This window comes from Bubalus kerabau, chromosome 1 (genome assembly GCF_029407905.1).
Source record: "Bubalus kerabau isolate K-KA32 ecotype Philippines breed swamp buffalo chromosome 1, PCC_UOA_SB_1v2, whole genome shotgun sequence".
Taxonomy (NCBI): Eukaryota; Metazoa; Chordata; class Mammalia; order Artiodactyla; family Bovidae; genus Bubalus; species Bubalus kerabau.
In genome coordinates this window covers 71,491,384-71,517,067 of record NC_073624.1, presented here as the reverse complement: position 1 = coordinate 71,517,067, position 25,684 = coordinate 71,491,384, and the positions used below count along the sequence as shown (strand labels likewise).

The 25,684-nt window shown below is 34.4% G+C and overlaps 1 protein-coding gene across 6 annotated transcripts in view; it reads right to left on the bottom strand.

Moving 5' to 3' along the window:
* Window positions 1-25,684, bottom strand: part of MON2 (MON2 homolog, regulator of endosome-to-Golgi trafficking) — a 110,895-nt gene that overhangs the window by 42,782 nt on the left and 42,429 nt on the right. For all 6 annotated transcript variants that reach the window (XM_055579281.1, XM_055579295.1, XM_055579258.1 and 3 more), the window contains 15 exons: window positions 20,102-20,226; window positions 19,592-19,728; window positions 18,662-18,815; window positions 13,606-13,841; window positions 11,731-11,812; window positions 11,000-11,184; window positions 10,108-10,220; window positions 9,650-9,754; window positions 9,221-9,301; window positions 9,069-9,142; window positions 8,889-8,979; window positions 4,358-4,459; window positions 3,155-3,265; window positions 872-1,047; window positions 127-289 (listed from right to left, as the gene is read on the bottom strand). In XM_055579281.1, the coding sequence (XP_055435256.1) occupies window positions 127-289; window positions 872-1,047; window positions 3,155-3,265; window positions 4,358-4,459; window positions 8,889-8,979; window positions 9,069-9,142; window positions 9,221-9,301; window positions 9,650-9,754; window positions 10,108-10,220; window positions 11,000-11,184; window positions 11,731-11,812; window positions 13,606-13,841; window positions 18,662-18,815; window positions 19,592-19,728; window positions 20,102-20,226 (1,935 nt within the window). The remainder of the gene's footprint in view (window positions 1-126; window positions 290-871; window positions 1,048-3,154; window positions 3,266-4,357; window positions 4,460-8,888; window positions 8,980-9,068; window positions 9,143-9,220; window positions 9,302-9,649; window positions 9,755-10,107; window positions 10,221-10,999; window positions 11,185-11,730; window positions 11,813-13,605; window positions 13,842-18,661; window positions 18,816-19,591; window positions 19,729-20,101; window positions 20,227-25,684) is intronic.

The following is a 25,684-nucleotide window of genomic DNA, read 5'->3' as shown; positions in this document are numbered from 1 at the left end:
ATGTTTGGCATGTACTTAAAAGTCATTTAAATGATTCCTCCAGAGTCAAAAGCACACTTGCCTAGCACTCACTCTCAGTTGCAAACAGTGATTTCTAGATTATATAAGAAAGGCAATCATACTTACCAATAAACCTATTGAAGTTAAACTAATATTAAGTTCTTGGTTATGAAGTCCAAAGCTACCTGCAACATCTACAACTATTTGCAGGCAAGTGCAAGGCATTGTTGGTAGAAAATCTGTCACAACCAACTGAAGACACTGGAATGCTGTTCGTATCAAGGATTCTCTGAAAAACAAAAGAAAATCTATATTCATGTATTTAAGAGAAATGGAAGGAAAAATACATACATTAATTTGAACAAATCAAAATTTTATCTTAAAATTGGAACAAGAAAATCTCTAACATAGTACTCATATAGTACTTCAACATTTACATAAATGTAAAACAGATATGCTTAATTAAAATAATTAACAAACAAAAATAAAGAAGCTCAGGGGCATAAGAAAAGCAGTCAACTAAAAAAAGAAAATATGTATTAATACCATATTATTTTTATTCTGCATCAACTAGCCAAACAAAATTTAGACATTGAATGAGAAAGGGAAAGTTTGTTTGATGGATTTTTCTTATTGTAAGAACCTTGTATTCATATATAAATGATAAAGAAATAGCAATTTTTCCATCCTTCCAAAATAAAAGTGAGCCCTCATGATTCCCTACAGCCCCCTGGGAGTAGGATAAGGAAAACTATTTTAGATCATAAACTTAAGGAAAAAAGGCATACATAAAAAATTAACGATCATTTCATAATTTTAGGCAGAATTCCCTTTTCCTATTACTTTTTGGATGTTAATTTTAAACACTTACCCTTGATCATTTCTGATCGCTCCCATAACTCCCAGCACTAATGGCCATCCAGGTCCAAGACTGTCTCCTTGACTCTGAAGAATCTGCAGCACACACTCTAATTGCTTGAGTCGTATATCTGGATGATTAATATTCGACATCTCCTTTAATGGGTTCAATAAAAGCAACTGCAGCCTCTGAAAAGAAGGTAAGAAGCTAATCAGAGAAGTTCCAGAACATGGAAAGGTTCTACTATTGTCTTTCAAGTTTAAATTCACCTTCACTCAGACTGCAATGGTAAAAAGAAATTTTTTAGTAAAATAAATATCAAAAATGATTTCTCTAACAGTAATCACTAGGATTATCTTGTCATCTAAGTCTTTTTTTAAAAAAAATATTTAATTAATTAACTTATTTCTGCTGTCCTGGGCCTTTGTTGCCGTACGGGCTTTTCTTTAGTTGCGGCGTGAAGGGGCTACTCTCTGGTTGCAGTGCATGGGTTTCTCACTGTGGTGGCTTCTCTTGTTGCAGAGCATGGGCTCTAGAACGCACGGGCTTGAGTAGCTGCAGCATGTGGGCTCAACAGTTCCAGCTCCCATGCTCTAGAGCACAGGCTCAGTAGCTGTGGCCCATGAGCTTAGTTTCTCTGCAGCATGTGGGATCTTCCCAGATCAGGGATTGAAACCGTGTCTCCTGCATTGGCAGATGAATTCTTTACCACTGAGCCACTGGGAAGCCCCATAAGTCTTTTTAAATTTTTTATGTTTTAGCCACAGAAGTAACATGTGGGAGCTTCGTTCCCCAACCAAGGATGGAACCCACCCCTCCTGCATTAGAAGCATGGATTCCCAATCACTGGACTTCAGGCAAGTCCCTAAGTCTTATATTTTAATAACAGAAAATAAAAATCTATCTTCAAGATACTATATTTCAGGATAAATAGGGAGTAACCTGATGTTAAAAGGTATTAAATTTACAGATCCATATACAAATAAATCTCACTATAGAAAATATACCCTATATATTTAGCTCTATTTGGAGAGAAGAAAATAATTTCCAATTTCCAAAATTAACTTTCATTTACTCTATTAATGTGTACCACATGTATTTAAATTTAAGTCTCAATACTCCTAAAAATGAACTAGCAGACAAAAAGGACACAAAACCACAAAATTTTTTTACTGTTAAAAAGTGAAAAAAGCACTTTGTTCTACTCCTTTAGCATTTGAAAGCACCTGCCTTAGCTTTAGTTTTCTCTCCAAGGATACGTTTATTTGGTTCACTGACTGAACAAACATATTAAGCTCTTACCATGTGCCAGGTATTAAGCTGGATGCTAAGACTATATACATGGACAGGGCTTTACAAAAAAATTAGATTGCAATAGGAAAAAAAATATGCAATCACTAAAATGTAAGCTATAAAAATTAAGGAACTTTTCTGTCTTGTACATCATTCTGTTACAAGAGTTAAAATACTGCCTGGCATATAGTATGTACCCAATAATTATTTGTTGAGGAAATTTGCAGAATACATCCACATACACTACAGTAAGATAGTAAGGGCAATGTGAATGGCTATTAAATGCCTCATTCCTACTCAATCTTTAAACAAAACTTTGGTGGGCTTTTTAAAAACTGTGTAAGATATATGTGAATGATTTTGGGAGTCAGGAAAAAGGATTCACAACAAAAGAAAACTCTGAAAGTATAAAATAACCTTTAAAATTATTTAAAAATAAAAATCTATTTTATTGTGCTTGCCTCTTCTGCCACTTGTTTCCCCCCATGTAAGGGCTTCCCAAGTGGCACAATGGTAAAGAATCCACCTGCCAATGCAGGAGACACGGGTTCAATCTCTGGGTAGGGAGTATCCCCTGGAGGAGAGCATGGCAACTAGCTCCAGTATCCTGGCCTGGAAAACTTCACAGACAGAGGACCTTGGAGGGCTACAGTCCATGGGACTGCAGAGAGCTGGACACGGCTGAGTGACTAAGCACACAAGGGTAATGAGTAGGGGGAAGAAAAAAAAAAAAGACAGGTAAGGACCAAAGGAAAAGAGGCTAACAAAGTATGAAGACTTAGCACTGCATGAAGAAGGAATCTTCCAGATGGGGAGACCAATTTTAGGTAATTCATTACTTAAGTTTAGTGCTATTATAAGAAAATTTAAAAAATTTTTAATATAGATAATCCTGAAAATCCAGGATTATCAACCTTCTGTAAGAGATCCACGGCCTACAAATAAAGTTACATATGGGAGAGGATGACTTAAAGTGATTTTAAAAAAGGTTCTTTCTTTTACCTGGTTTTGTGAAAGTGGAGGATCATGGTTAAATGTTAATCCTGCTTTAATAAGTGAAGTTAAGGCTTCTGCTCCCCATTCTCTCATTCGCGAGTTTGGATGCTGGCACACCTAAGGGTATATACATATGGAACAAAAATTAATCTTTAATTTGTATACTTAAGCTATACATCACACATTAATTTAAGAAAAACGAAAACACTGCATTTCATACTCTTCCACATTTAAAAAATCATATAAAATGTTTGTCCATAAGGGTTGAAGAAAATATGAAAATATACAAAATGTAAGTAAGCTTACCTTCTGAATATGAGGCAAGAGGAAGCAATAAAGAGATAGAAGATAAAAGATGAAACTAAACAACTCACAGAAAAGAAAGGATTTCATAAAAGTAAACGATGTCACCAAACAGAAGAAGCAGACACTAAGGTTCCTAATCTGCTCTATCTTCATAATCAAATACTTAGCTAAAATTTTAAAAACGTATTTTTTGCCATTTGATGAGAATTCCATAATGAAGAAATGTGCATGTATGCTTTAATAGCTCATTAAAATAATCCTCAAAAAATGGAGGGAAAAAGAAGAAAGGACTTTTTTTTCACTAAGAACAGTACCCTTCTCAGATTACTAAAATAATATGAAACAATGAGGGCAACCGAAACCTAAACTGCTCATAAACATGTATTTGACAGAAGCAGTTGTCAATAAGAAGCAACTAAGTATTCAGATTCACTCAAGTTTGAATACAAATCCAGACAAAATTCCCGGGTACTATCTATAATTAGTGATACTGAGAAGGTTTTTTCCCTTTTGTAGAAATGTTACCTCATAATCACAGGGAAGTCTGTAAAGGAGCAGTGTCTAGTACTAAGTCTCGGTCCTAACTGCCTTGAAGTTTTAGAACCAGCTGAAGCTGAGGGGATCAAAAGATTATATAATAAAAGAAAGGGGACCCAAACTAACAGGTGAAGGAGACATCAGAGATTTCATTGTTATAGCACTCATTTTTAGTCATAAAGTTTTCAACCTATTCCTTTACCAAAATGATTACTATAAAACTTTAGTCCCTGATAAAATATACAGAGAGAAGTACAAGAAAAAATTTTAATGCTGATTTTTCTTATGGTTATACAGAATCATTAATTCACTGTGTAAGTCTTTATTATAAACAAAAAGTAAATATAATAAAGAAACAGAGGTTACCTCAAGTAGATGGCCAGTTAGAGGTCTCCATAGAATTTCTATTCGGTGCATGTTAACTAGACCAGTTTCTAATAATTTGGCAACAGCAAAAAGAGATGGTTCCTAGAAGAAAAACAAATTTTTTATATCATAAGGAGAATTAGAGTATTTCAACTGTAAACCAAACTGAGAATACTGTAAAGAGCATGACTATAATTAATATACTTAATTAATTAGAAATAAATATGACATAACCTCAGTTATCATATGACAAGCCTTTCAGTCCACCCTCAAGTATCTAAAAAGTGTTAGTTGCTCAGCTGTCTCCAACTCTTTGCAACCTCATGACTGTAGCCTGCCAGGCTCCTTTGTCCATGGGATTCTCCAGGCAAGAATACTGGAGTGGATTGCCATTTCCATCTCCATGGGATCTTCCTGACCTAGGGATCGAACCCAGGTCTCCTGCATTGCAGGTGTATTCTTTACCATCTGAGCCACCAGGAAGCCCTCAAGTATCTAGTATGACTCCTAATTGAAAAATTTGGTTGGGAAGAGACTGCTTTAGTGGGGAAACTTTGAAAATTCAAAAACTATACCAGACACACAGAATGTGTGTCTTCTGACCAAAATGAAAGAATTTTGCTATGGACTGAATTGTGATCCGCCCCTCCCCACCCTCCAACACTGCTCCCAAACTTCATATGCTGAAACTAACCCCAACGGTGATGACATTTGGAGATCGGGTCTATAAGAAGGTAATTCAGGTCAAATGAAGTCCTAAGGGTGGGACCCCAATACATTAAGTTCAACGTCCTCATAAGAAGAGACACCACAGAGCTTGTGAGCTTATGTGCACTCCATTTCCCTCTTCCTCCCCCTTGTCCCTTTCTTCCCCTCTCTCCCTGCCATGTAGGGACACAGTAAGAAGTCAGGCATCTTTCAATCCAGAAGAGAGTCTACACAAGAGCTGACCATGCTAGCATCCTGATTTTGGACTTCTACCTTCTAGAATTATGAGAAAATTAATTTCCATAGTTTAAGTTATCCAGTCTATAGTATTTTGTTATGGCAGGCTGAGCTAACTAATATACATTCTTACTAGAAAAGTCTTCAAATGCTTAGGTTTTATATGTGAATATCAGGAAAAATGAAGGAAAAAAACAAAAAAAAAGACACCAGACACCAGGGGAAAGAACGATGATGTCAAGAAGGAGGAGGTAATAAAGGTTGTCAGTTTAGACCCTAATAAAAGAGTTGCAGAGAAAGAAGACAAACCACTTTCCTCAGTCACTGGCATTTCAACAACAGAAAGCGAATCAGTATACTTCATAAATGGCTGAATTACTCAGTCCATGTGTTAGAAGAACAGTTTCAGTAAAAAGTTCAAAGGGCAACTATCTCTAATCTAGTTTTAATAGAGATAGTAAAATATACTTAAATGTAGACTAAGCTGACTAGAATTATGAGAATTTTTTGATAAACAGCTGTAGTACTTCAAATGGAGACAATACATTAGAAAAAATAGAAGCCAACTGAAATTTTAAAAGTAAATTATGAGCATAATTTTATAATTTTTAAGTAAAAAGATTTTGTAATGACTCTATACACAATGTTTTTACAGTACTGATAAAAATCTAAAATGGAAATGTGTGAAATTATCTTTTTTTTCTAGTAAAAACTGTTGAACAAGTACCCTGGGGTTTTAAGAAAAGTGTGGTCAGACTGACTCTTCCTGCCTGTGCTAACATTATAAGTACCCTAAAAATTAGTGTACTAGAAAGAACCTCATCATTCTAGAGACAATATGATACAGTAGTTAAGACTGATGCCTATGAATTTTTAACATCTCAACACTACCACTTAATAGCTATGTAACCTTGAGTAATTTTTTTTTTTTGAAGTATTGCTGATCTATGATACTAGTTTCAGTTGTACAACATAAAGTTTCAAACTTTTTACAGATATTATTCCACTTATAAGTGAAGTCACTTCAGTCGTGTCCAACTCTGTGCGACCTCATAGACGGCAGCCCAACAGGCTCCCCCATCCCTGGGATGCTCCAGGCAAGAACACTGGAGTGGGTTGCCATTTCCTTCTCCAACGCATGAAAGTGAGAAGTGAAAGTGAAGTCGCTCAGTCGTGTCCGACTCTCCGGGACCCCATGGACTGCAGCCTTCCAGGCTCCTCCATCCATGGGATTTTCCAGGCAAGAGTACTGGAGTGGGGTGCCATTGCCTTCTCCGATTCCACTTATAGTTATTATAAAATATTGGCTATGCCATACAATATATCCTTGTGCCATACGATATATCCTTGTCACTTATTTATTTGATATATAATAGTTTGTACCTCTTAATTCCCTTATCTTATTTTGTCCTTTCCTCCTTTCCTCTCTCTGTGGATCTGTTTCATTATATTCATTAGCTTTTTTTTTTTAATTTTAGTTTCCACATATAAGTGACAATAAATAATATTTGTATTTCTCTGACTTATTTTACTAAGCATAATATTCTCCAGGTCCATCCATGTTGCTGCAAACAGCAAAAGTTCACTCTCTTTTGTGCTAACTTTTTAAATCTATAAAATGGAGATAATAATATACTGAAATGACCTCTCATGTTAGAAAGTGCCTGGCACATAGTAAGTCTCTACAAATGTTGCCCTGTATTATTTCCTCCTTTCCCTCCTCTTTTTTCTAATGAGGATACACAGGAATCACACAGCATTTAAAAGTATATGTCCAGACCTCATATCCCAAGATTCTTGTATCCATGAAGCTTGGTATGTGGTCCTAAGTACTGCATTTTTAAAAAGTGCTATACCTGACTCTGATGCACAAAAAGTTAAAGCCACAAGTGAAATGGATTTAAGAATGGAGCTCTGGAATAAGACATATGTGGATTCAAATTTAAGCTCCACCAATTACTAAATAGGTGACCCCAGCAGGGTATTTAAGCTATTTTTATATTTTATCTCTAAAAAGCAGTTACTACTGAACCTGACAGAGTTGTTTTAAGTGATTAAACAGAAATACATAAGTTATTATCTGACATACAACGAAGATAACAGCTGTCTTCTTATTTCTGTTGTTGATATACTCAGTTTGGTAGTACGCCTGCACAAGTGTCATCAACACTGTCCCCTTCTAAGGAAGAATTTGAAAGCTTTACCATCAGCTACCTCAACACATTAGCACAAACTCCTGAAATGAGGACCAAAAATGAGATGACTGGTGACTTTAAAACCACATCTTAAAGGACAATGATATATATTTTTTACTCCCTAAGCTATTTAACTCACTCAGAATAGCTGACATTGATAAATTATTTTGACTCTCTCACCACCTTATCTGGCAATGTTATCCATGAACCAAGTGGTTTACATGCTCTTTGAAAATAGAAATTTCCTTTATATTTACTAGCAGAGTGTCACGTACATAGCAAACATACTGTACTTTGCTGAGTGAATACATAAATTCTCAAGTCATTACTCAGATTCAGTTAAGGTATCTATTAAAAATGTTACACTGTTGAGTTAAGAATTAATCTTAAGGATGTAGGATTACTAAAAGTAGTATTAAGAATTTGATTACTTCACAGTATATTATCCTTGCCTTGATTTGGAGCAAACTACAACAGGTATTTTCAAACACCTGCATGTTTATATAATTCTCTAAGTATGTACCATAATATACAAAACTTTGCTCTTTAAGATCTTGTTGGCTAATCTTTAAATGACTTACATGAGCCAAGATGACAGGCTACAATACACAGGATTATAATTAAGGATTAGGCAAATAATGTAATTTTAGTTCCTACAGTTAGATATTAAATAAACCACAAGCTGCATTCTCTGCTTTTTTAATCATTTTCTGGGTAACTTCACTTACTTGTAAACGGTCCAACTAATATATTTATTAATCTTAAAATGAAGAGAGCATTTTAAATAATTTCTAAGGTATCAATAAACCCAAATATTCTTGTGTTTTCCAAGTTTAACAGAAAATGGTAGAGTATAGGAAGAAATGTTCTCAAAAGTATTGCTTGATTCATTTAATCAATAAGCAAAGCAAAAATTTAATTTTCAAGGTAGGGAGAGTCATTACCCTCAGAAAGAAATGACTAGCTCCTTAATTTCCACCCCATGAAGGCAAAAGAAATTGAGACATATTTTCCTTGATTTAAAACGTGTATTGCCACAATCATAAATTGTAATCATTAGGATTACTAATTTGTGGAACACATTTATAAATGTGGTGTTCAATTTTTATCGAAATATTTTTTAGAATATTGAGTGCACAAGTGGACACAATTTAAAATCATGATACATACTGGCACCAGGGAAGCCAACTACTGGCACATACCACAAGCCAAAAAGTATCCTCTTCACTCTCCCTTCAACAAACCACCGTAAATGTAAAAACCCAAAAGAGCAGGGCTAGCCTACAAGGTATTGTTCCCACTTGTAAAACACTAAGATCCTAATAAATATACACCTTATTCAACAAAATAATATATCCAATATTTAACACAGAAAAGAAAGAATATCACACCTTATTATTTCCATAGGCCATATCCATGGCTTCTAAGGATAAGGAACAAAGTGCATTTATTAAATGGTGCAATGATACGTCATCAAGATACCTAAAATAAAAATGAAGAAATAAGATATTCTCATCTAACATGTACAGCTAACAATAATGTTTGTATCAATTTTAAAAACTGACTCTTACTGTGAACTTTCAAACAGTCTTGAAAGTATATTGGAAATCACTGGTAAATCTGTCATCACTGCTGTTGTTAGAACCTAAGAGAAAAAGAAAAGTAAATGTAACATATAAACATTCTGCAAAATGCTAACTGAGTAAGAATGACTAGAGCTTACTGTACTGGGCCCTTCAACAGCTCTCCCAGGTTTCAAGGCACCACCACTACTAGGCTTTAATCCCAGAATCCATACAAGATGCTGTAAAATTAAAAAAAAAAATCAGAACACAGAAATTTATAAACTTAAAAAAATTCTAATAACTAAAACTAAAATCAGACTAGGTATCTAATACCTAAACTGAAATTAGTAATTAACATTCATACAAAATACTCATTACATCAAGCATAGGCAGTAGAAAAGGCCATTATGAGAGACATCCCATCACTTCATATAATGTGAGCCAAGTCTTTTTTCTTTTTCCAACTTGCCCTTTTTCATACTTACTGCCTATTCAGGCCTGCCCAAAGCACTGATAGACATTGGTGACTTTAACTGATAGCACTTAGATATACAACACTGGCCTCTGACCCAGAGGCTACAACATACCTGTAGAGTTGCCAAGACAAGTTGCCATGATGTCCCAAGAACAGCCCCATGGCAGTGTGCCAAGTTAAGTAAAGTCCTCATACACTGGATATTTTTGGAAGTCAGCTGTATTAAAAAAGGATATTTTTTTAAGAACTGTTATGCATTCTCAAAAAATTTTAAGCTTATAAAAAGTACTATCATATCCAAATATTTTCTCATAAAAAAAACAAAAATTTTAATAAAAGAGGCTTGAATGATTTTGTACAGAACAAATTTATTTGCTTAAAAGTTGTGCTATCACAGTTGGTTACAACAATGTCACTCTGTATTTATCTAGTTTCTTCTAAAAGTATCATTCAGATAAAAGAAAGAAAGTATAATGAAAAATTTTGAGAAACACACAAAAAAGGTACAAAAGGTATCCTGGATAGTTAATTGGTATTAATTGGTTACCAAACAAAGAAAAAGTACTTTACCATTACTGTCCCTTGAGGCTGGACTGCTAGCGGTTGACCTACTGCTACAACTTGCTGGTGTGATTCACTTGATGGACTGATCATCATAACACTCTGGCCCTGGATGGAATATGCTAGAACACAAAGGAAAACCTAAATAATTAAAATATACTTTTCATCCTCTACTCAAAGCCATGTTACATTTAGAACATTAATTTGATCAAACTAAGTTCAACTATGACATTTATTTAGTTTCCTATTATCCATATGCAAACATTTTAAAAACTCAGGTGAAAAAACAAAAACAAGTTAAGCAAATATTAAGTAATTTTCTAAGTAAGTTTAACAAATTATAAAACTTTGATAACTGCCTCATAAGCAAAATAGAATTCAGGACACTTAGTATTTTAAACATACATTCCCAGTAAACTTTTCTACTTAGAGACCAGTACTCACATTTTTAGTTTGAAAACTGAACAGCCCATTGAAATTTACCTATATTACATGTAACAAACTTGAATGTTTTTAAGTATTCAACAAGAAAAAAATATTTTTTGAATGTCAATCTAAGTGGTGGCAAACATTACCATTCTACTAGTTCTATTTAAAAAACAAAACAAAAAGACCCAACCATTCCCATTTCAGTAGTATGCTAGAGTTTACAAAGGACTTCCAGATATTATCTTCTTTTATCCTCACAATTATTATTTAAAATTAGTATTATTCTCCCTACTCCTACCTCCATTGTTTCAATAAGATGGAAGAAACTGAGGCTCAGGGACATTAACTTCTCGCAGAAGTCCGAGTCAGGGAGTAGAAAAATAGAGGCTTGAACTCAGAATTTCTATAACCTATTCTCTACACTATGTCACAGCACCTGATGAACAGAACTCTAAAGAAGCTGAAGTCTTACATTTGTTCGAAAGTGTGGCTGCAGTGGTGGTATTCAACACAGTAAGAGCATAATGGGGAGGCAGGGAACCTTTGCATATTGCAGTTATAAAAGCATCTCTTGAAGTTACAAGACCCAGTCTTCCACAAAGAGCAGCCATGGTCAGTTCAGCTTTTAAAATATTCTCAGTAGCAGCTTCATCTGTGCTGAAAAGATAAAGTATTTTATTTAGTATGATTATTTTTAGGTATGCTGCCAAATGAAATTAGGTAGTCAGGAAAGTTTTAAGAAAATCTACTTTAAAAACTCAAAATCAATCTACTTTAAGGAATTTTAACTAATAAACATCTGAAAATATGAACTGGATAAAAGCAATTTATGACACACACTCATTATCAAAGAAAATAATGAAGAACTCAAAGATATAACTTAAAAATATCAAACATTTTAAAATCAGCAAATTCCATGATTCTGAAGAAAAACATAAAAGAAACTGATTAATATAATTATCTTAATTTTAAGTAGTAAAGCTTAAAATGAAAAAGGCATTCTGTAATTTTTGGATTGTATTTTCCATTATAACATGATGGAAGAGGGGGATGGCAGAAAAATAATAATATTCTAAAAACATAAAAAACTAGTATTAGGAAACAATTCTCAGGATAAATTTAAATACACACTTTAAAATGGTTTGTTGCTTTTTTTTTTTTTTACCTGTCACATGCAATATAAAACTTATAAAGACTTAATACCTGGCATCAAGAAGGAGTGACAGTGCAGCAAGTAGACCACACCAGCAGGCATTCACCATTTCTTCCCAAACAGCTCTACTAACTTAAAGGAAACACAAACAATATTTAATGACAATTACAAATGTCACAGCACTTGACAACACGTCAAATTCTAAAATCCCCCTCATCACTTGATAATATAGCAAATATTCAAAAAACAACTCTGTTGTTAAATACTAAAGCTATAACCTTTAATATATATCTAAATAAATGAAAATTTTAAAACCACACCAGTTTCAGAATCCAAGAAATCTTTTTTTTTTTTTGGCCACATCACGTGGTTTGTGGGATCTTAGTTCCTAACCACTGGGCCACCAGAGAATTCCCAAGAAGTCTTAAAACTAAGTTGTCTTAAAATATCAATAATAAGATCTTTCTGTATACTGGCTGATACCTTTAAAATATACATATAAAATCAGTTCCTATTCCCTTCCATTTCATTGGGCCAAACTTTCAGCCTATGCAACCAGCTGGCAGTGTGAAACTGTAATAAGCAAGCCCAGCCAAGAGACTGGTTATACACACTGTAAACCATACAAATGAGCAAATACATTGAGTAAAATAGGATCAAGATTCTCACTGCTGGAGAAGTAAACACCAAAAATGGCAAGTTAAAAGTACATCATGTAGTATTAAACTAGAATTGGAAAATTGGGTGTGTCCTCACGGTATTTAAAATAGATATATATTTTTTAAATGTACAGAAATATGTGCTCATATATGTGTGTATTTCCTATTCAAGCAGCAGGAAGCATATCTAGTGTCCATGTGTTAGTTTATAAATACTGCTCTCCACTAAAATGAACTAGGGCTCCGTGGAAAAATAACTTATCCCTGGATTATACAACAAAAATCCAAGATGAGCTTAGAGCAGTTTGCTGTATCAGACAGTAAAGCAGTGGTCAGAAAACAACAAAAGAACTAGTGATGATAAAAGGACATAGGAGCCAGCATGAAAGGGGTCCCATATGGCCATGTCGCAGATAATTGAGTGTCAAATCAAATAATGACAATCACAGATTGTATTGATAACACTTTGAAAAAAATAGGAATACAAGGGTCTGTACTAATATAAATAAACACATGAAAGAAAATAAATCAGAAAGGGAAAGCTCTCCTAGATGTCTCAAAGTATTTCTACACAAAAATTAATTAACTTCACACTGAAGAAAGGATGCAGACATCACATTAACCAAATGATAAAAGTTAACAACACTGGTGTATAGCACAGCAACATTTCTGTGGCAGCTCTGCCAAAAATCAATCTATTATATCTAATTACGACGAAACAAAAATAAACCCAAGTTGACTGGCCGGTCTCTTCAAAAATGTCAAGGTCATATAACATGGAAAAATTAAGGAATTGTTCCAGACTTAAGAAGGGTATAGAGTCATGGAACTGAACTCAACATGTAATCCTAGACCATAACAGACATTACTGGGGCAAAAGACAAAATCTGAAGGACATCTGGGATTCGATGACATATTGAACTGATGAACATGTCAGAGTCGGACACGACTGAGCAACTGAACTGAACTGATGCTAAATTTCTGATGGTGACTATACTGTGGTTATGTAGGAAACTGTTCTTATTTTTAGAAAATACACTTTAAAGTATTAAGGGGTAATGAGGAATTATATCTGAAACTTTTTCTCAAACAGTTCAGAAAAAAATATGCTGATATATATAAATAGAAAAATAATGCAAATATGGGAGTGTTAACAGTTGGGATAGCATAGTGAAGAGTATATGGAAACTATTATTTTTCCAATTTCTCTAACTTTAAAATTATTCCAAGATAAAAATTTTAAATATAGAATCATAATAAATATACCTATTTCCTTATCCATCTGGTCTGATGTCGACTGTAATTCTTGCTGTTCTGATGACTGTGTAGGCGAAGAAACTGCTTCAGTGGTAGTAGTCTGACATTCTGTTTCAACTTCTCCTAACTCTCCTTCAATCATATTAGTGATTCCACGTACAAGGTCTAGCAAACAGTGGAATGCCACGGACATAGCATAACCCTCTGGTATAGTTGGGGGCTCAACTTTGTCCAACATTTCTAGGCTGAAATTATGAAAAAATCAGGTATTTAATGAGAAGCCACAATAATGAAAATACATAAAAATCTATTTCCATAATTTGTACATTACAGAAACTAAGATTAATAGCAAAAGTAAATGGCCACCACTAGATCTGCTTACTTTGGAGAATGGTTCCATAATGGTATTATAAGAAACTGATTAGAAAAGTTAAGGCCTGACCAGTGCCATAACTGATAATAATAATAGTTTATTTTTTGCCTCTCCAAGTTGTGCCAAGATTTTCATTAATTGTTGACATCAGAAAAATAAACACATATACAGAACAGAAAAAGACAAACAGACTACAAACCATCTCAAATTCTGACTTAAGTGCTTTTAAAATAAGGTGTATATAAAAGGGTAAACAAGGACCTACTGTAGGTCTTGGTCTTACAGCACAGGGAGCTATATTCAGTATCTTGTAATAATCTAAAATGGAAAAGAATCTGAAAAGGAATATATATATATATATTCCTTGTGTATGTACATATACATATATATGTTTATGTGCATCACTGAATCATTTTGCTGTATACCTGAAAATAACACAATATTGTAACTTAACTATAATTTTTAAAAGGAAGTAAATAAGGTGCTATAAAATCAAATCAATACTATAAAGAAGAAAAAATGTTTTCATACTAGGGAAAAGCATTACTGTGAAATAGCCAGCTCATTTGTCTTCCTATCATCTTAGATACAACCTGTCAACAAGGTAAGATAATATTAGAGCATCAGTGTGTCACATTCAAATTTTAGAGCAAGTTATACTCCATAATTTGGAGAAGGAAATGGCACCCCACTCCAGTATTCTTGCCTGGAAAATCCCATGGACAGAGAAGCCTGGTGGGCTACAGTCCATGGGGTCGCAAAGAGTCAGACACAACTCTTGTGTCTAGCGACTAACACACACACACACACACATACACACTGCAAAATTAGGACACAGCTTTCAGAAGGAAAGATGAAAATCTTCTGTTTTAAATCATAACCAACAGGGAATTGTTGCTTTAAATTCCTTAAAATTGAAGAAAGAATAATTCAGTGAGGAAAGAACTACTGGATATTCACATTAAAAAACAGTGGTGTTGGAGCTCTACCTCATACCTCACTGACTCATACCTCATTGACTCAAAATGAACCAGTGACCTAAACATAAGAGCTAAAACTAAAAACTCTTAGAAGAAAACACAGGTAAAAATCTTTATGACTTCAAATTATGAAATGGTTTGTTAGGTATGATACTGAAATAAGCAACGAAAGAAAAAAAAACAGATGAACTGAATTCATCAAAATTGAAAATTAATATGTTTCAAAGGACACTATCAAGAAAATGAAAAGACAATCTATAGAATATGAGAAAATTTTTTCAAATCATATATCCAATAAGGCACTAGATCTTGACTATGTTAAGAATTTCTACAACTCAATAAAAAATAACAACTCAATTAAAAAGGAGCAAAGGATTTGATAAGACATTTCTCCCATGATGATATATAAATGGCCAATGAGCAAATCAAAGATATGCTCAATGTCATCAGTCATTAGAAAATGTAAATTTGAAATACAGTAAGATAACACTTACCCACTAGGACAGCAATAATCAAAACACAGTAACAAGTATTGCTGAGGATGTGGAGAGATTTTAACCCTCATACATTGTTGGTGAAAATGCAAAATGGTATGGTCATGTGGGAAAACAGTTTGGCAGATCATCAAAAAGTTAAACGTGGAGTCATTATATGGGACCCAGCAATTCCACTCCAGGTATATATATATTCAAGAGAAATGAAAACATATGTCTATGCAAAAACTTGCAGGCAAATACTCATAGCAGCATTATCCATAGGCAAAAATGGAAACAACCCAAATGCCCATCAACCGACAATCAACAAACATATGGCATAATCATATGGTGGACTATTATTCAGCCACAAACAGCAAGTACTGATACAACCTGTAACATGGATGGACCTTACTCAACATTATGCTGAGTAAAAGAAGCCTGACACGAAAGAGTATTATATTATTTCATCCATATGAAGTATCCAGAATAAATAAACCAATAGAGACAGAAAGTAGATTAGTAGTTACTAAAGGGTAGGAAAGGAGATTGGTGACTGACTGCTTAGAGATACAGGTTTTTCTTCTGGAGTGATGAAAAAGTTCTGAAATTAGATGGTGCTTATGGTTGCCTAACTTTTGAATATATTAAAGTCATGAATTGTAAACTACAAAAGGGCAAATTTTATCTTATGTTACTTACATCTAAAACACAACCGAAATCATTAAAAATCATTATAAGAAAAGCAATTTCCAATCTCAAGTTCTAAAGGTTTCCTAATCATAATCAATATTAGATAAGGTAGGAAGTTTACAAAGATGAAAAACTCAGAATAAACAATAAAAACACCTATATATACCTATCATTTACTGAGAAATTCAGTCTGGGACACTAAGTTTTGTTTTTTTTAATGTATCTTATTTAACTCCTCACAAAAAGCCTGAAAGATACAGACAATGAAACTGCAGACAATGACACAGTTATCAGCAGTTTTTATCTCAACTCTTACTGTGCTGCTGCTGCTGCTAAGTCGCTTCAGTCGTGTCCGACTCTGTGCAACCCCATAGATGGCAGCCCACCAGGCTCCCCCGTCCCTGGGATTCTCCAGGCAAGAACACTGGAGTGGGTTGCCATTTCCTTTTCCAATGTATGAAAGTGAAAAGTGAAAGTGAAGTTGCTCAGTCATGTCCAACTCCTAGCGACCCCATGGACTGCAGCCTACCAGGATCCTCCGTCCATGGGATTTTCAAGAGTACTGGGGTGGGGTGCCATTGCCTTCTCTGTATTTAGTAGCAGAACTAGTTAAAATTCAAGACTCTTAATTGATGAGGATCAATAAACAATTTGTTTTAGAATTTTATTAATAAAAAAGAAATTCTACAATTTGGCCAAGTATTTACTCTCCTTTGTTTTTATTTTTCTTCCTGTATCATTATCTTTATGCTTTCCTTTTAACTGTGTCTTTGCTTAATCTTATTTCCCCAGATATATCCTTTCTGTTCCTACCTTCAGTGTGTTTACTTTCTATACCTTTATAACTTGCTTTTTTTCCCAAACAGTTAATCACTACCCAAGGTGATACTGTATGTTTATTTCTGTCTTTATTGACTACCTCATTCGCCAAAATATCAGGTCCACAAGAGCAGCAATTTTGTTCTATGTTGGGATTGTTTCAGTTTAAAAACACGACCCAGAGAAATGAGTAAGGTAAATTATTAATATCTCCTTCACTGCTAGAAATCTGATTCTTTTACAACTTGATATTCCAGTACACTGGAGTATACACCAGGGGCTTCCCTGGTGGCTCAGTTGGTAAAGAATCCGCCTGCAATGTGGAAGAGCTGGGTTTGATCTCTGAGTTGGGAAGATCCCCTGGAGAAGGGAATGGCTACTCACTCCAGTATTCTGGCCTGGAGAATTCCATGGACTGTACAGTCCATGGGGTTGCAGAGTCAAGACACTACTGAGCGACTTTTACTTTTTTACTTTCTTTACTTTTTTACTTTCTTTTTCTTTTTACTTTTACTTTTTTGCTTTCACTTTTACTCCAGTATACTCAAATTATTAGTCTTTACAGCAAGGCAAAGCGTACATGAGACATTAGTAATTTTAATGTCTTTTAAATGACTAAGAGTAACAATATTTCAGTCTTCCATGATTCTTTACTTTTACAATTTCAGGCAAAATAAAAAGCTGCACAGTAAAGTATCATTGTGATAAATTCACGATTTAAACTATTCAGAGATTCTGCTTCATACTTTGAGTCTTGATTTATTGTCACTGGAATAATGTTTTAATTACACATATCAACTGCAGCTGTTTAATCGCTAAGTCGTGTCTTACTCTTTTTGACCCCATGAACTGTACAACTTCCTCTGTCCGTGGGATTTTCCAGGCAAGAATACTGGAGTGGGTTGCCATTTACTCCTCTAGGCAATCTTCCCAACCCAGGGATCTGACCCACATCTCCTGCCTGGCAGGTGGATTCTTTACCTGAGCCACCTGGGAAGCCCTTATGTGTATCAGTTACTCAAAATATATTAACTAACTGCCTCACAGTTAACTGTGGCAATGTTAAACATATGTAGTATTGCTTGCTTTATCTACGTATGCACTAAGTTTGCTATCTCAGTTCATTAAGGTTTAAGAAAAAATCAACAATACACAGCTGAATATTTAAAAAACTGTTGTTAAACTAAAAAGGGCTAATGACAAAAATTTTGAAATAACACATGTGGAATCCATTAAACACTTTAATTAATTACACTAAAAGTTCTGTGTTAAACCCAAAAAGTGTAGTCAGTTAAACACTTAACTGTTTTCATATATAAAGTCCTGAAAGGTAGATATATCACTACTCCCATTTTATAGTTGAGGACGCTGATATTTTTAAATAGGTAAACTAATTTGCTGAGAGTTACTCAGTATCAGAAGACCTAAGTCCACAAGGCCTGAAATCAAACCACATAGTTAAACTGAAAAGTCATATGGAACAAGTGAGTAGGTCTTAAGTAAAGAAACCACATTGTTTTATAATGCTGTTAACTGTCCTCAAGTAGAACAAAAGAAAACAAACAAAATCCAGTCGTAGATAAAATTCTCAGAAGATGACAGAAGAAAATTACTTCTTAAATTTGTTAGAAATAGTATGTCTAAAATTTTAAGTATAATGCAGAGAAAAATACTTTAGTATAAAATATAAACTCCATTCCTTACAAAATAATGCTACTACTACTTACTATGTTGCTTTAGCACTGCCTTGTACTGTTACAGTCAGAATAGGTATCCAAGTTCCTCTGTATTCAAATGCTGGTAGCAAAGTAACACCTCCACCAATCCCCAACATTCCTGAGTTAGCTGGTGCTGAGACAGGGCCACCTGAATTATTGTTACCTGTCAGACAAGGGAAAGCAATCAAAGATACCAATTTACTTAAGTACAAATCTGTAATAGTCAAACACCTGGTCAGTTTTTTTTTAATATTATGCTGTAAGAATGGACACTGCACAAATAAATGAAATTTATCAATCCTATTTTGGTTACTAGAGCACCTCCTGGTCTCCCCAAAACACCACTTCCTTCTTTATATCAAAGGTACGAATAAGTAAAAATACTGACAAACACTGTAACGTATTTTTTGTTAAATCATCTTTTAGTAGAGGTAGGAATAAAGAATAAAAAAGGCCACTAATCAGAAAGTAAAAAATGAAAGTGAAAGAAGTTAAAGGGAACAAGATGTTATACACTGATTCCCAAACTTAAATTATGTTCACCTGTTACATTAAAAGAAAGACTGATAGATACTACCCTAGTAGTAACCACACTCTTTAAAGAGAGGCACCAAATGAAGATTCTTCTAAAATGAAAATTAGTACCTAAACTTGTGTTCATACGTGATGAGAGGAACTGAAAGTATATGAGAAGAAAATATATTCTAGAAAGAAATAAACACAGCTACCTCGGTGTGATCAAATTACTCTTTAAGTGTAAGTCTTTATACTTATATATAAAATATAAAGAAATATAAAATACTATAAAGTAAACATATATAATACACTTAGGTAACCCAAATTTCTCTAGTCAGAGGATTTCAATCAGTATCCTCTCAGAATAGTGAATACTGTAAATTATGGCAGGATATAAAAACCAAAATGTGACTTAGCCTTTACCAGCTTGATTTGTTGCAGCAGGATTTCCAGTAGGAGGGACAAGAAACAAGGACTGGATAAAAGATCCCAGTGCATTCACAATATCACGAAAAACCTTGGTAGAATGCTGTTTCATATCATAGGACTGACAAAATGACCTGTAAAATAATTTTAAATGTTTCTAGAGAAAATATATATTAAATTTTTTTACATTTTTTAATAGAAAATAATGGTGATCAATCAGTCTCAACGCTATACTTAAAACTTCTTCATTATACTTGAGTGACTTTATTAACTCTGGACAAAGGTTCAGAATGAGGTCAGTGTCCTAAAAATATTATCTTGGTCGTATTAACTCAGTAAATTCAACTGACAGAAATCACTAATCACACTTTTTGTCCATACCTACACCCCTCTATATACATACTATATACAATTTTCTTTGTTTAGAAATCATTATTTGGAAATAAACTTTCCCTAGTAGCACAAATATTAACCTATCCATTTAACAAAATATTGCTGAGGTTTTACCTCAACAACTGAGGCTGCACACAAAGTCTATGTATTGATTCCACTGCAACAGCTCGTAGCCACTGTGGTTTATCTGCATCCAGAAATTTCACCAGAAGTGACAGAAATATTTCACATTCAGTTACCTAAAAAATATAAGATTTTTAATAATATTTCTTTAAATCTAAGAATAAGTTACATTCTTGTTCTTAACTCAGTCCTATGGACAAACCAAATACAACCTTTTAATTTTAAATAAATTATGATCCTTAATGGGCAGTGGAGAAAAATAAGTAGTTATATATGGAAAAGATAACAGTAAAAATAAGCAGTGTCTCTCTAAATAGATCCTCAAAAACTCACCCTACTGATATTGTAACTTGGTTAATCCCTTATCCCTATTCTTTAGAAAGCACAGTGCACCATCAGCCTGTCCTCATTCCTGGAAGACAGCATGCATCACGTATGCTCAAGCACCCTTCAGTATACCAAAACATTCTGCATATGATCTTATGCTGCTTAGGAAACAAAGAGGCAAGAAGCCAAAGAATGTTTAGCATATATTTTCCAGTAGGAAAACAAGAAGGAACTTGTGGCAGTTGACAGGTGTAAGTTTATATAATAAAGTACTCAGAACAAGGCTAGGTACATGGTGTTGCTTTATTAACTACCAGTTTTTACCTTTGGTATTAAACCAACTCCTCTGCAAGCTGTTTGTAAATTAGTAATGCCATTTAAAGCATATTTCTGACATTATTCATTAAATGTCTGATAACTGAATGAACAAACAAAAAGTAACCAGTTTATTCAAAGGTTAATGAATTGTTTCTGTTATGTATTTGTTGAGGACACACTGGGACCTCATGGAGGTAAGAATTAACTTGACACTGTGGTTGCTAGGCCAAACTGAATCGTACTCCTACACCAAGGACAGCAGGTTATTGAACGTTTCAGTTGGGGGTGCCCCAAAATGAGCGAGCATAATGTGGGGCAAGGAATTTTGAGACTAGAGTAGCCCTCAGGATTTTAGCCCAAAGTCTCAGCAGCTGGTATTTTCTGACTTTTAGGTAGATGCTTTAAAAATAGAACATTATCATGAGGATAATGTCGGAGGGATAACTAAAAACAGTATAATCCTTAGACTGCTATGACTGGGAAGTCACAGGCAGAGGTTTGTGACTGCCCTAAACCTGATATGGTTGAAAAGCAGTAGGATCTTAAGTCACATGGCTCAGCTTCTTTATCCACCAACTTTGATGATAACAAGCCAGGTAATCTTCTTACAAATAAAGGATAAAAGAACCTGCACCTTGCTGAGAACTCAAACAAGAAAAACGAAAGAGTAGAAATGCCCCCAAACATGGCAAAGTGACATGCAAATATACACAGTGCTTATTATTTTTTTCTAAATAAAACTACTCCCTTTTATTAAAGAACTAAAAAAGAAAGAATCATCCTAGTGGCTCCCTGGGCAAGAGTTATATCTACTGAACAATTTTAACATGAGTAAGTCCTTCAAAATGTATCCTATCTGTTTTAGAGTAAAAGTGGAATTTAAAAGTGGTGGTAGAATTGAAGGCTCTTAGGTTATGCAGCCAGAAAATAAAGTATCTCAGAAACATCAAGTATATAAAAGCAAAACGGATTTTTAAAAAATAGTTGGTTGCATGGGGTTTTTTACTTGCAGCATGCAGGATCTTTAGTTGTGGCACATGGGATCTAGTTCCCTGACCAGGGATCAAACCTAGGCCTCCCGCATCGGGAACCCAGAATCTTAAGCCACTACATCACCAGAGAAGTCCCATCAAGGGAATTATTAATGTTACAAAACTTGCCTTGAAGAGTTTTCTTTCATTTCCTCTCCTATGAAAAAAGTGACTACAGTATAAATCAAACACTCAATTTTATACTATAGCCACTAAAATCTTGTGATTTGGGCAAAAGGGAGAGACTTTCTTCTGAGGGCTGGAGCTTTGTTCTCACTTCCTCCCTCCCTGCCAAGTGTGAAACTCTGACCAGAAAGGTAGTGGCTGGGGACAATGAATTGCTCTCAAGGGTATCAATGGAAGGTGCCTTATGAATCTAAGTTAAGGCTTTCCCCCAAGAGGTTGCACTTACATGAAACAGGTATCTATGGCCCACATCCAATTCTTGTGGCACTAAGGTATTTCGTGAACACCATCGTACTAGCATGAAGGGTGATGAATGTTTCTGAATTCCTATAGTCCTTTGGTACCAGACAATAATCAAGAAACAACTGATTTTAAGATGAATCAAAGTCATCCTGGTGGAAATTCTCATCGAAATATCACATACATGTCTGTGAGGGACTCAAGTATATAAGATAACTGTATGCTTAGAAGACAATGAAGAAAGTCTTGGAAAATATTTAAATGCAAGAGTCTATTTACCAGGGGCTGTTTAGTGTTAACAACCTTATAGCTAGTGGATTTGTTAGTGATAAGATCCTTTGTGAGAGAAATATATATATATACACAGAGGTGGAAAATGAACTTACCCAAGTCAATTTAGCTAATACATTCCTTTTTAAAAGCACTAAGTCAAAGGCAAAAGAGAGATATGCTAGACACTAACAATTAAGTTTAGTAAATTCCTTAAAGGTACCTTCCTAAAAAAAGACATCTGGGCATGGAGCCTAAGCATATCAAAAGAGCAGAAGAGCACCTAACTCAGATGATAGAACGTGGAAAGAACATGGTGCACTGGGTACATTATATCTGTACCTGAATGACTGGAGCATTCTTATTTCTTCTGATCACTCGACATATTAACAGAAGATGAGTTATCTTCACACTCCTGAGCTACTACACAGAGTAAGATATAAGCTAGTGAATACTGGTTATAGCTGGAGAACACCGATTCTTCAGTGTAGTGGTTCCCAAAGTGTGGTCCATGGACCCCTCAGACCAGGGGTCCCTCAGACCATTTCAGGACATCTGTAAATCGCACTATTTTCATAATAACACTAATATATTACTTGCCATTTTTAATGTATTGACACCTGTACTGATGATTCAAAACAATGATGGGTGCTTTAGCAAGATTCAAGGCAGTAGCACCAAACTATACTAGAGTCATTGTATTCTTCACCATTACATACACTTAATAAAATTAAAAGGGTCTATTTCACTTAAGGACCACAAGTACAATGAACAAAAATAAAATAACAAAATACTTGTTATTGATAATTATTAAGCCATTGATTATTTAATAATTAAATCAATTATTGATTTTATTAACTCTGATCCACACATGCATGTATTTATAATTTTCTGTGTATCTGTCACAGCAAGTACACATGAAGTACTTTTGCTGTGTATCAAAGTACAGTGGTTGTCTGAAGGAAAAGTACAGCTGCAAACTGACCTAGTCGCTTTTTTTCTCCTAGAGAGACCATTTTAACTAAAAGAGTATATGGCAAATTATGACTATTTAAACTTATGTATACTGTAGACATTTTCTCAAAATTTAACAAAATAAGCTTGTCACTTTTGGGGAAACAACTGACAGTATTTATTGTAAATGATAAGATTCAAGCTTTCAAACAAAAATTAGAATTTTAGAAGACTTGTATCTGCTCCTATGACCTGGGCAGCTTTTTAATAATGGAAGACTTTTCTGATAAATGGTTGCTGATATTAACATTGATATTAACATGTGTGATTTTGGGTACTGTACAGAGTGTTAACATTTGGAACATCTGCTCAATCATAATAAATGACTCATCGGTAAAGGATACAACTGAATGAAGCACCAGATGAATCAATGAATTTTAAAATAACAGGGTATAAAAATGTAATACAGTTTCATATTTTTCACCTTTCAGAAAGTGTCACTGGTTCAGTTTGGTACAATATCAAAGAACAATGTATACTATTATCTGAAAATGTCATTAAAAAAATTCTGCCTTTTCCAACTAGAAACCATTCTGAGGACAGATTTTCTTAATATGCTTTGACCAAAACAACATACTACAAAATAATGAAAACAGAAAAATGTAGGAGAATCCAGCTATCTCTATTAAGACAGACATTAAAGAGATTTACAAAAAGAATATAAAACAATCCTTTTTGTTCTTTGGAAAATATATGTATGTTTTACAAAAATAAATTTTTATGTTAACATCAAATGGGTTTTAGTATCATTCAGGCAATTTTTAATACGTTAACTAATGTTAGAAATAATCCACATAAATGAAAGCACCTCAATATTTTTAGTATAAAGGTGTCCTACAACTGAAAAGTATAAAATTACTACTGGAGGGTAGGCCTTTTAGGAGATGTATCATTTCCAAGTTTAAATAAGGACAACACAAGAGAAATAAGAGAGAAGAATTCCACATAAGTCACATATCTTACCCCACAACTGTCACACTTCTAACTTTTGACCTTGGAGAAACTATAACATCTGAACTGCTGCACACCAGTGAGCAAACTCTCAACCTAACAAATTTTAACACTGAGGAATTAATGTCCTGTGAAGAATTCATCTTTGCAACACAGTCCAAGAGCTGCCTTGTTGTGAAGGGACGTTTTATCAGTTAGTCATCACTCCCAATTGATGAGTGGAAGACAAAAGTATGCTTTTCTCTTCATTCAAGCAGCAATATTTGATCTTTACTGTAGCTGGCTGTGCGGTTCTCTCTCCTTATTCTGCTCCTTAAATCAAGGAGACTAAGGTCAAAATACAGAGAATGGTAGAGGAGTAGTACAGGAAACTTGGCCTTGGAAAGAGGAAGACATGAGAACTAAGAAAACAGAGAAGTATAAAATGCAGTGAGGCTAAGAGCTTGGGTTTCGGGGATATAAAAGGATTACTTAACATCCTAGCTCTGCAGCTTATGAACTGTATGATCTCAGGCTAACTACATAAATATCCTGAGCCTCATTTTTTCATCTGTAAAATAGAAATACAAATGTCTGCTTTATAGAGTTGTAGTAAACTCCAAATGAATAAATGTAAAGTACTTTGTAATACCCAGAATATATTCATTCAATAACATAAATTTCATCCAAAATGGAAATTACAAAAATAAGATTTCTGTAGCGCTGAAAAAGTCACTGGATGAACTGCTAGATAACAGAATTGGTGGACAGAAACCAAGTTTCTTAGTCTGTTCAAGCTGCCGTAACAAAATCCCTGAGTGGTTTAGACAACAGAAATTTATTTCTCACAGTTCTAGAGGCTGGAGGTCTGAGATCAGGGTGTCAGCATGGTCAAGTTTTGGTGAGAGCTCTCTTCCTCGCTTGCAGATGGCTGCCTTACTACTGTGTCTTCACATAGCAGAGAGAGAATGCTCTCCAGTAACACTTTGTATAAGCTCACTAATTCTATCATGGGAATCCTACCTTCATGACCTCATCTAAACCTAATTATCTCCCAAAGGTCACATCTCCAAATATGAGCACAATGGGGCTTCAAAATATAAATTTTGAAGGGATAAAATTCAGCATCAAGTTTAATAAAAACAAAATATAATTAAGCTGGTAATTCCTGACTTGGAAACAGAAATAAAATGTGAATTCAGCATTTGTCATGGTGAAGATGTAAGAATGCTGCCTTATTGTGGAGAACAGGAAAAAG